The sequence below is a fragment of the Monomorium pharaonis genome, unplaced genomic scaffold (genome assembly GCF_013373865.1).
Source record: "Monomorium pharaonis isolate MP-MQ-018 unplaced genomic scaffold, ASM1337386v2 scaffold_59, whole genome shotgun sequence".
Lineage (NCBI taxonomy): Eukaryota > Metazoa > Arthropoda > Insecta > Hymenoptera > Formicidae > Monomorium > Monomorium pharaonis.
In genome coordinates this window covers 22501-35224 of record NW_023415901.1, presented here as the reverse complement: position 1 = coordinate 35224, position 12724 = coordinate 22501, and the positions used below count along the sequence as shown (strand labels likewise).

Below are 12724 nucleotides of genomic sequence, written 5' to 3'. Positions count from 1 at the left end.
TTAGTATTAAGAAATTTATCTAATATTTACGTGTCCCAGAAAAAATTTCTGAAATTTAAAATTTTTTCACTCAACTTCTAATTGGATTAGAACTTGTATTTCTATTAGTCATTAGTCTATAATTAGATAAATAAAAAGTTTTATTAAAATTATAAAAAGGTATAGTTTTTGTTTTCTGTAAGGCATTTAAATTTTGATAACGTTCGAGACTTTTATTTTTTATTAGTTATTAGTTTATAATTAAATTCTATAGAAATTTAATAAAATAATAATAAAGATAGTTTTTACATTCTAAGACATTAAATTTTGATTTGCAGTAAGGCGTGTGCGTGGACGCTGTCAGTAATACGGTCTTTCACCCTATCTCAAGAAACTACCGAGTGAAGAAAGAAGTGGGCTCCTTCTTTGTTGACGTTCACCGGCCTACCTGGTGGCTGTCTCCCACTTGGACGGACCGCGAGAACTCTTCCCGTATCGCGCGGAGAGAAGTAAAACTCTCAGACGTTTTCCGATCTCCAACAGTCCCGAACTCGTCCCCGTCGACGTGCGAACTCGTCGTTGCCCCGCAACTGGTTTAGCTGGCAGGCATAGTGATCGGCTCAGTCTCTTCCTGATCTCGTCTCTTTCTCTCTCTTCCTGGACACGGGAAGGAAGAAAGAAGAAAAGGTGCCACGCTGAATTCAATGCCTGGGTATCCCCTGGACGCGAGAGTCACTTCTCCCGCGTGATTAAGCGAGAACACGACGACCGATAAGATCGAGGAGGCTAAGAAACAAACGTCAACACAATACGGGAACTCCACGTCTGATCTCACGAGTAAGATTATTTTAAGGGGAAGGTGAATTCATCTTTATTTACAAGGATCGTCGGCTGAGATTAGACTGCTACCGAGAGAGAGCAATTGCAAATTGGCAAATTGGAGAGAGGGCTCTCCGATGTACCGGTGGTGAAATTCGAAGAGGAGATACACAACCTCGGGTGTCTCGCCGTCGTAGTGTAGACGTCGATTTTTTTAGAGCCAGGAACAAAACCCCGTCCTTCCGTGATGTGGCAGAGATACTTCTTTGTGCTTTCTGTGGACCGCGTTGATACCGCGGGGGGACATCCTCGTGGTAGCCGAGGCCGATCCCGCGATTTTGAGTGGCGCCGAGTTGCCTCATCTTCAACAGGTGAGTAACAGGAAGTGCGATATTATCTGTTTTGCATGTTTTACTATTGAACTGCGAAAGTGCACTTAATATCAACGCACGCGATTCAAACGCGCAAACGATCTAATCAAAATTTCCGTGTTTCTTCTATTTTTAATGATTTATGAATTAGCCTCTCGTTTTATTTAGTCGGGAAATTTGTAGGACCATTGAGCGACAGTTTTCGTCAGAATTACTTTCATTTTTTTTAATTAACTCCATCGCGCAGCTTTCTCCCGCGTCAAAAAACTTTCTTCGATCGGCCAGCAAAATCTTTGCGTAATGGAAGTGTAACGGCGCGAGATTTGCCCGCGAGACGTTTTGAATTAATATTTCATCAAAGGCGGTGTATTGATAAATTCGATTTTTCACGTGTTTAATTCCTATTTGGTTTCGCCTTACTTATCCAATTGCTATAATATGCTATTAATCCATATCGCAAATTTTTACATAAATTTCTGTCAAGTCGTGCAGTAATGGAGGTAATAAAAAAATTTCTACAGTCGCGAAAAAAAAACTGAGTTCTTTGCAGTTTGATCAGTCACGAGGCAATTGAATAACCTTCTCGAATGGAAATTATTCGCGGCTTCATAGTACATTAATTCGCATATCTTGATACAAAAATCATTTGGCGATAAGAACGGTAGTTTCCATATCCGTTTTAAAGCGGCAATCTATGGTGATACAAAAACATACAAACGCGTGCGGAAATTTAAATGCGTTTGAAATTATCATTGAAACGGCATTCACATCCAAATGAATCGTACAAACCGCAGATCGCTTTGTGGTGAAAGTAATTGTTCCATTATTTTAAACATTTTAGTGCCATGAAAATTTCATGGAAAAGTTATACTCTCAGAAGTCGCTTTTTGAAATGACGTTCGAATTCTAATGCGGGAATATCTAAACCATTATAAGCAATAAATTAGATAAATGTGTGTATGTATAATATGAAAAATACATAATTATAAAAGTATAAAAATAAGGTAATTAGATATAAGATTTTTAGTAATAAACTAAATTATTCCCTCGAACTACTGAGCGGGTTATATTAATCGGGAACATAACACTTAAGTTTATTATTAACGTATCTATCTACTTAATTAGGATAGATTGAATAGTCGATTGAACTGCGAGTATAGTGATTGAAGAGTATTTTTCATTCAAGTCTCGGGACTTCGTATTTCGACTTCGTATTTCAGAGGTCCGTCATCAATCTCCCTCGCGTTTTCCGCAACAAATCCTTTGACGTTTGATTGGATTCGTGTCGAAATTTCGCCAGGGACTCGGTTTAATGTATTGCCCCGGGCACGCAGATTACTCGAGCGCGGACGAGTATGCAGATTTAATGAAATTGCTAAGCCTGACGTAATCAGGCCGTTGCCGGCGCGCTAGTTGCATCGCGAATCCTCCAGCTATCTGCTTCAACGATCGTAGTGAAATTTCACCGGCGCGTCGAGACAGTAACCGTGTGCAAAGAAGAAAAAAAAGGAGGATCGCGCTTTGCGTTAATTACGCTCTTCTCTTTCGTCTTTCCTCATAAAGACCGAACGCGGAATCTAATATGCGCGCGTCTCACGCTCGCCTGTTCGTCGAACTTGCTCTTCGCAATGTTTCTGTTCGAGGTGGAAGGCGCAGGAAGCGAGCATTGCCTAGAAAGCGATACAATCGATCTTTTTAAGTAACGCACTTTAACGCAGTACCGGTTTTATAGCTATGATAATTCAATGATATTACACAGGCTAATTTTTTCAACAGATATTCGTTACAGATGCGAGGAAACTTTTACTTCAATTTTATGACACTGTGTGGTTTCTTCTGTCTTCTGTGCAATAAATTAACGCAAAAAAATTAATTTCTATCTCTTTTGATTTATGTAAAATGTTGAAAATTTTTAGTAGAAACATAATTTGAGAAAGAGAGACGGATAAAAAATATTAATAAATAAGTTTTATATGGGATATGTGTTGTTATATTAAGGGAAAACGACATTCAAATATCAGCATTTTTGAAACTATTTTAAATCCAAAATTATCTAATATTAAGTTGGTACTACATATTAGTAAATATAAATTAATGAATATATGAAATAAATAAGAATAGAAATATGTAGAGCATGTAAAATGTTGTATTCGTTACGCCACAACAAAAAACAACATAAGTTAATACGTGACAAATATTGTAGCAATTTTATAAAATTGACAATTCAATTGGTTGTCGAATGAAATATTGTCATCGAATTTTCTATATATCATCGTGTATTTTATTTTAACCTACTTACTTTAATATATGCTTTCACAGAAAGAGTAAGATAGATGTTCGTGTGTCAATTTGAATATTTCTCTATCTTTCTCTTTAGATCGATCCGTTCAGTGGTTACAACGCTCGAGCTCCGAAGCGTAAGATCGTAAAACAACAAAGCACGAAAGTAGAACCGCGCGTATGCTCACCCACTAACAGAGTGACTCTTGACCCCCCCCCTCTCTCTCTCTCTTTTGCCTTCTCTCTTTCTCATATCTTCTTTCACTCTTCCGCACTACGTGTTTTACATCTGGACCACGATATTCATTCCGCGTATCCCTCTTTCTCTTTTTCTCTTAGCAGGGTCTCATTCTAATTGCTAGGTTTCTCTCTGGAATCGATTCTGTGCATGAATCGAGAATGTCGCACGCGAAATTTGTGAAGTCACGCGTTGATGAAAAATTCATAATTAAAAAAAATATGCAACAGCATCCGAAAGTACAGTGAGTAAAGAATCGTATCGGTAAAATATCTTAAAATAAGGCATTTGGGGAAATAAATATTTTATACGAAGAAATTGTATAGTCTGGAAATGATAATAAAATAATTAATTTTTCGATGACTTTATCTTAATACTTTTTTCTGAAAATAATTAGAAAAATCATTTAATTCCAATATCTTGTTTTTCAATATTTTTTGCTCATTTTGTATGTCTTACTCAATGCCAATTCTCTTAAACTATAACTGTCATCTATCAAATTTAAGGTAAATATTAAAGCTGTATAACTCCACGTTTCAATAATTTTTACGTTTCTATGTTTCTCTTAAGTTTCTTAAAGTATATAAATAATGCAATCTTTCGATAGTTTTTATATAAATAATGCTGCATACATAATAATCTCTATCTGATTGGGGGGAAAAAGTATTCGTTAATTAGGAGGATACATCGTATCGGACAATAGAGTGGAGCCAAACGGTACGGGACATGTCGGATCACTCAGAGGAGACCTTTCACTCAGACCACTGAGAAAAAATTCAGGTTTCCATGTACGGTACGGAAAATATCTCGTGCGCGTGTAAAAGGAAATACGAGGGACATCCAATTGAAGTAGCTTCCGGTTCGAGCATCTTCTTCCGGAAACTTCTTCAACGATGTATGCTAGGTACTAAGCATATACGCACGTTGTGTATAGGCAGGAACTTTCTAATACGTGAGCAATGAGGGAGCATTCATCTTTATCAGAGTAGATACATCTGATTAGATATTTACACTTGATATTTGGAACAACGTGTTGTACGTACGTTTTGTTTGTTTGAGTAGCATAATAATTATTTTCATGTAACATTTGCATACTTATTTTTTGTTATTATATTTAGCGGTTTTATTGTATAAATAATATATATATAGTAAAATAAGTTATTTTATTAAGCATATTATTTATATATTCTGTAAAAATAGTGTTATATTTTGAAAAATATTAAAGAAATTTTAACTAATCGTTTAAGAGAAGTAGCATTTGAGATAATGTAACATAATAAAAATTGTATTGTATATTATTTATGTGTTACATAATATAAATCTTATATCTCAACAAAAAGACTTAAAGAGAACACGTAGATCTGAAGATACTTCTAAAATTAATTGCATGTATCTGATGTATTGTAAAATAACACGTACAGAGAGATAATCTTTTTTTTTTATACAATCGCACAAAATACATCGTCATTAGGCGGCATTATATTCCGTGACCAGTTAACGGTGATCAGTAAAAGAGCGTTAACGTTCCACGCTTTTCCGCAATTTACATAAGAGGCATACAGTCTTTTCTCCGTTCCACTTCGATTTACCCATAATCTTTTGCGCGAACGTGGAGCAATTCACGCAACATCACCCCGAGTCGTTCCACGAGATAAATATTGAGCAAAATTAAGGGGGGGCGCAATCTAAAGCGCGCGTAATTACAGGCACAAACGCAGGCATGCATTGTATCGTCGTGTTGTAATGATTTTCTGGCACGCGTTAGAAATCGTCTTTAAGTCGCAGACGTGCGATCTGCTACGCTTGCAAAAGTGATTTTCCTTCGTCGTACGCTCGTTGAAACGGTGCTGGCTGCTGCGATGTTCTTTTTATCCCCATATTTCTTTTTCCCCATAAGGAATGGTTTATTTAGAGCGTATCCGAATTAAATATAGGGAGAAGGAAGAATTTTCCATATTAATACAATGCGTATTGTGGCGAATAAAGAGTTTTCCTGACTAGTACAATGCGTATTATGGAAGAGCTGTATGATTATTAAATATTGATATACTACATGAGCGAGAATATGTCTAATTAAGAATCATTTTAAGATACACGCAAATCAAGCGAAATCGTATACTCGTATAATAGTACTTTGTTATTTGTATGTTATTCCCGGAATTATTGCGTCTGACTGATGATGTAAAATATTTTTTAATTCTCTCTTTCTCAAATAATTTAATTAATTATTAATATTATAATATATGTTATTAATATTATAGTGTTACATTATTAATAACTTGCTTTTGTGTGGTCGAGCATTAATTTATCAGCGCAATGTATCGATGCGATCAAGAAATATCGGATCTTTGCGCCACGAATCTTACCTGGCGATACGAGGTGAGATCGAGGCAAATATACGGGACAATGGGTGAAGGTGAAGGATGCTACGCGTGTGCTCTTTCACTTTCTCCAGAAATCTACTTCTAATGAGAGTAACGAAGCAGAAGCGGATACGGCGGCGCGGGCAAAATTTCGTTGTTTTGCAGGAAGGCTGACGCGGGACAGGTGAACAGGCGCGCGTAATTAATTTCTCGGGCGAGGGGAAATTACGCAATCTCGTGTTAATCGGGAATCTCGTGAATGTTTTGCGCGGAGCGGAACGTACTACGAACTTCGTAGTACGAAGCGTGGTATCGGAAGGAAATTGATATCAGCGACTATCACGTTATGTGAAAGCCCGTTATGCATTCTAATGAAATTAATTACACACGACACGTGTGAACGCGCCTGGATCGCGGAATAATCATCGATTATATTAACTGAATCGCATTGCGCTATTGTTGTCCAATTAAGCTATTGTCCAGATCGCCCGATGAAATCTCGATAACGTAAATGCGGAAGAAAGGTCGCCTTTCATTCCGTAGATGCATTAAGAAATCTAAGCATCAAATATCATGAAAGCAATTAATGACACAATTAGCCTGATGTAACAAAACAATGAGGAGATTGTAAGGTATAAAAGACTGGGTCAAGATGTTTTAGTGTGATACGCGAAATCGCGTGGGTTAATAAAATGAATATTATGCAACATTTGAGTCATCTCGAGTCAAATTATGAATATGTTTTATCTAATTAAATTATAGTAGACTTAAGTCTTGCGATTTCTTATGAACCCGGGTTTTAAGAATGCACTTTTTAAACAATGAAAAAATTATGAAAAAAATTTAGATTGTTTTATATCAGATTCGAAAATAATACTAAAAATTTGGTGGCGATTTTTTTCTATCTGAATCAAAAATTATTTTAATAAGAAGTAGAAATGTGCTCTAAAATACAAATGTAATCTCATTTGCATTACTAGCATTCATTAACATTAATATCGTTCGCACAGGTCAGTTTTTTTTGTACAGTCTCGGGCGGCTACCAACCGGAAGAGTATCGCCGGTTTTAATCAACTGGTTCATCAGAGAGTGATCTCCGCGAAAGCGTTTTATTTTTTTGTACCTTTCTCGCCTCTCTGCTTAACGCTACTACATCTCGGTAAAAGTGAAGCTACAACACCCAACGCAGGAAAGACGTCTAATTAAATGAGATGGCAGATTGTGTGTTTCGAAAGGAAAGTTTCCAGGTTGACAAGATTTACGTGCGTTTTGCGACATACGGGTTTTTTTTCCATTCGTAAAACACACATATGCGTACATAATACACACGCGCCGCGCGCGATAACTTCATAAATTTTGAAAATGTTATCTCGACAGGAATGGAACGACTAGGTTTCCCTCTCCGTAATCGTTTCTACTCTCAGCTCGATTAAGTGGTGCAATCGAGGATTGTAATCGGGGGTCCATAATTGCAGATAATTAGCCGCGAACACACCAGACACGTGTCTCCAATCTCCCCGCGATTCTCTTGCTCCCCTCGCCGAGAGTGATTTCTTCATTTTCGCGTAATGGTAATCGCGGAATGGTAATCGTAACGATACGGACAAATTATCCGGATTAGCCAATTGGGCGAGCGAGCGAGCGAGCGATCTCCGTTTCATTTTGCGCAAACGATGTTTAATACGAAATATCGCGCGCCGCGGGAGCAGTCCACCATTCGATTTCGACACGTCGTACCGGATTCTTACACGCGAGCCCATCTCCGCGATCTTGCAAAACGTCCACTCAGGGGATCGGTCCCTGAAACTGAATTGCCGCAACGAGACCATTTGCGGCAACGCGTGACGATATACGCTCTCTCGGAGGTATCCATTATAACCGTTTTACAATCGGAATTATTGAACGCTCGGGTTTCCCTTTGTAACGAGAGCTGGGATATACGTATCGAGAAATCCGTTCTCGCGTTATAATTTTATCGCAACGGTTTATCATCATCGGAGCTTACGAGAAAAAAGGGAGAGGAAGAGATGCGGGGGTAAAAATAAAATAAAAAGAAACGTTCGCCTCGTAAAACTATCATTTTTTGTGCAATTGACTTCTTGCCTTTTCCTCTTCGAGCGGGCCTCGAGGATCCCGCGCTCGCCTGTCGATATGACCGCGAGGGGAAGAGTGAGGAATCCGTGAGCGGCGTTATTACCGCATCGTTTCACTTTCCGGACACCGTCGGGTAAGGGACGGAGAGTCGCTCGATCGCTAATAATTGGTCAAGCGTTAATAGCAGGAACGGGCCGGATCAAATGCCGCTTAAGACAAATTACGGGCGATCGAAGAGAGCGTGACGCGGGTAACACGCCGCCGCGCCGCGCCGCGCCGCGCCGCGCCGCGCGAGAATCGCGATATCTGTATTGGAAAGCGTGTTTGCCTATTAATTTTACAATGAGAAGAATTAATTTTACAACGATAAATGAGATCTTTTTGGGATTCGATGGGCGAGTCTCAGAACCGCGCGATATCACACTACTTCTCGATATCTCTCGCGGCGATCTTGAAATAATACGCGCCCCCCTTTTTTTACATTACGCTCTTAATCGCACTTTCTCTTACCTTCCCTGCCTGAGTTGAAAATTGACGAAGATGATTACGTGAATTCGATCGGTAGTTTCCTCCGTTTTGCAGAGAAGTTTCGATATTCGTTCCAAACTGCGATACTTGATTTACAGGCTCGAGTAGTAGTTAAAACTAGTTGATAACGTTTAATTTAATTTAATTAATTTTTAACTTAACTTTATTTTCAAAATAACATAACATAAACTTCAACTTATTAACTTCTTTTAACTTTAAAAATTTATCTACATTTACTCACAAGACACAATATTTTTTGTTATTTTGCATAAACTTAGTTATAAATAAAATATTAATTTGAGGATTTGTATTATAATTGTTTTGAGTAACTTGACTTTAAAAAATTACGACGTTCTAATTTGATATAACATAATTTCTAAAATTAAGTTTTTAATTTAATTTTAACGTAACAGTCAACTAATTTGGTTTTCATTTATGCATTTTTAAACATAAGTTAATTTGTGGAGCTATTAATTGTAACTTTTATTTAGTAAAAAGAAAGTAAAACTTATCTGATCCTGTTGATTTATCTCGGCAATGAGCTTTCTCAAAATTTGAATAAGAGGCGGAACTGGAATGTTTTAGGCTTCCTGTAAGCGGAGACACGAAGCGACACGTCGATTGTCCCATTAATCAATTTCTCCTCGGTAGACACAAGGCGAAGGTTAAAACTTTTTTTTCGCTTTTTTTCTCCTCACCCACTTTTACTGTTCAACCCGTATATCGCCACCAGCAAATAACTTCCTCCAAGAAAAAAAACCTGTTTCGACAACACTTAAAGTCGATATATTTAATTTAGGAGACAACAGGATTCGATACATCGAGTTTACGATCGTGGATTTCAGTTTTTCGTGCCATTTTTATGCGATATCTCTTTCACTCGAGAAATGAAATTCTATGCGTTATTTTTACTTCGCAAGAAGAAAAAATTACTATTCATGTTGGAAAGAAATGTGAAGACAATCCATGCCTAGAAAAATTAATTTAGTGTAATATAAAGCTACGAAAAAATTGTATATTTATTTTATATAACTTTTTATCGTCATTAAATTAGATTTTCCTTATTCGAAAAATTCACTAAAATTTTAATGATATAATTTACGTTACATATAACTTCGGCGTTACTTCGGTGCGCTAACCATATAGAAACTTATTAATTACATAGGAAATGTATCGTGGGTGCGTTCAATCATATTTAATGATCCGGTGGTAATAAAAGAGTCGCAGGAAGTGCGGTCACGAGCCTCGAAAGCGTGGCTCCTCGCGTGCAAAATTTTCCGGACAAGAGCGTTTCTGGTTTCAATCGGATAATTTCCGCGCGCGCGCGCCTGCCTCTTTTCTTCTCGTTCTCGTGCGCGATACCGCCTTGGAAATTGTTTCCGATTCGTTCTCCCCCGCATAAAAAATGCTCCGTGTTAGCATCAGGTAATAACGGTGAAACAGAAAGTGTGAATTCCGAATGACCTCGGGGTGAAATTTCTCCCGTCGATCCTCCACGGCAAAAGGACACGCCGCGCTCGTTGTTACGAGAGAAATTTTCATCTACGTGATTAAGCCTGGTAGAATCACGAAGAAACTACTTAACGTCATGCTACCTGCTGGAATAATCTGATCGCAGTAATTTTAATGTAAGAAGATCCTTTCTGAGCACGTATCCCTGGTGAAAATTTTTCTCAGAATTTATATATGAATTGAAATACTTTTCAGAAATACTGAGAAAGTTTACATCTTTTCTCAGAACTTTTCATACATGTGCATTCTGAAATATTTTACAGTTTCTAAGATTTGTTCTATAATTTTTAAATATGTTTAAAATTTTTTCAGATTTTATAAAATTTTGTCAGAAATTGTAGAATAAGAAATTTTTTAAGGAATCTTGGGATATTATAAAATTTATATTTAAAGAAAGAGTTTAAAATTTGTAGACTTTTTAAACATTTTTAAAAAGTATTTTAATTTATATAAAAATCGGTGAAACTTTTCAAATTTATAAAATTACACAGAAATTTTAAGAAATTCGGAGAAAAATGTTTATTAGGGATGCAAAATAAAAATGAGCTGTTTTTGTTTGATTGGCAAAGAAAAACACTTTGAATATGTTTCATTAAAGTTACATAAGAATATATGAAATGTCACGCTATGAGTGTAATTAAGATATTTCGAAATTTTGAAGAAAAAGTACAAGTAAAAAAATTAAAAATTTAAACCTCTAAACATTTTTACATATCTATCTGATTATTTGATCTTCTATTGTCACGACTGTTAGTTCTGTAGGTATAGCCTGACAATACGATTCAATACACCGTGGGTAAAGGACGTGTGAAACACATTTAAATGAAAGTAGGAATGTTGCTGCGGAATTGAATTTGCTTCACGCGGAAAGCTAATACTTAGTTCCATAGCAGCGCCTTCCGGGGCAGGATATGAAAGTACTATTGATTCTCAACTGGATAAGGTGATGCAGTTTATGGCTAAATGTCGCTCTGAAAGTTTACGTTGCGACCGTTATAAAGTAAATAACGGTTCTCTATTAACATTGCATTACTTTAGCAATCGGAAAGAGCACACTGGTTTCCGGCAGCTATTCTTACTCAATTAATATGCAAGTCAGCAAGATATAAAGGAAAACTTTGGCAGTAGTATATATAAAATATAAAATATAAAATTATATACAGTTTTGTAGAAACGCTATACAGGAAGTACAAAGATTTGGCTAAAGTCTTTCAAAATTTAATTGGAGATAGATCTTAAATAATTTTCTGTTGGGCCCAAATAATTATGTAGGACGTTCAAACTGGTTGTTAGAATGTTAAACTTTTTACAGCGTTGCTCATCATGCTTGAACGGTCTTCGTAATCATTTTAATAGTTTAATGGAAAATTTGTTTTAGATCTGTGTCCAGCAAAATGTTTAGATACTTCAGCAAAACCGTTCCTTCCGTGTAAATATAATTTCAGTTATGTAACGTGTGATATTTTTATTCAAGATATTATGAAATACGATCTGCTATTAACGTGATAGCCCAAAGGATCCTCTTTACAAGGAAACATTACTGTCTTTCGGATCGAAAAGTGAAGGAATACTCGTTGCACAAGTCAAGTATGCGGCACCGCATATCAGTTAGTGAATGCACACGTTTGATCGTGCATGCCAACAAATTATGCAATCACGAGTATAAAATAGGAGAGCAGGGCAATAAGATTGCTAACATTATCTACTTACGACGTCCTAATTTCCGATAAATTTGTGCACGAGCGCGTTCGAATCATTTTACAAAACAGAATAGGATGAAATAAAACTTGGAACATGTATCTCGCTCTTTATAGAAAATGCTTATAAATGCCTCATATAATGTCATGACAACATTTCCTATCAAAAATGAAATTAAAAACAAAATTAAACTTGAAAACAATTCTTTAGATACAAAAACAATTACAGAATTTTAAATAAAAGTGAAAAGATAGTTTGTCAGGCATTGATAAACACTTGAAAGTTTATGTCCAAGAATCAGTTTGATTTGGGTTTAGCTTGCTTTCTTAATTTATTTTTAATTTTATTTATAATTTTTAATCGAATTGTTTTAATCTTTAAAACGAATGGAAATAGCTGAGAATACGCGAACACAAACGGACATAAATTCACATTGAGAGATACGTCAGATATGGCATGTCAAGTTAGAAGTACTCGCATGATCTCACACGCGCGTCTGGCTATGCACCGTCCGTATCTACTGGCGCAATTAAGCGGCGCACGATCATCGTAAAAGCTAAGCACACGTTCCAGTGGCCGCGAGTTTCCCACAGGCGGACGAGAAAAAAAGAGGAGAACGTTTATATCCTAAGTGCGGTTTCTTAGCTCCTTCTGGGCATTATAAACGCCCTCGATCTATTCCTTGATCTTTGGATCGCTAGGAGAAACGATAATCGTCTAGACTAGTAAGAGGATGCAGTGGCGTTATACGTTTTTTAATGAGTTATTCTGTTTCCCCCCGCTACAGTAAATTTCTTCGCATTTCACATTATAGAAAAGTAAACGGATTTAATGGCAAGGCT

At 36.7% G+C, this 12724-nt stretch overlaps 1 protein-coding gene across 1 annotated transcript in view; it reads left to right on the top strand.

Moving 5' to 3' along the window:
* Window positions 1-1054: 1054 nt before the first annotated feature.
* The window catches only part of LOC118648674, a gene marked incomplete at its 5' end in the record, with an annotated part of 26007 nt that continues 14337 nt past the window's right edge, over window positions 1055-12724 (top strand). The window contains one exon of the mRNA XM_036295046.1: window positions 1055-1169. Coding sequence (XP_036150939.1) covers window positions 1055-1169 — 115 coding nt within the window. The remainder of the gene's footprint in view (window positions 1170-12724) is intronic.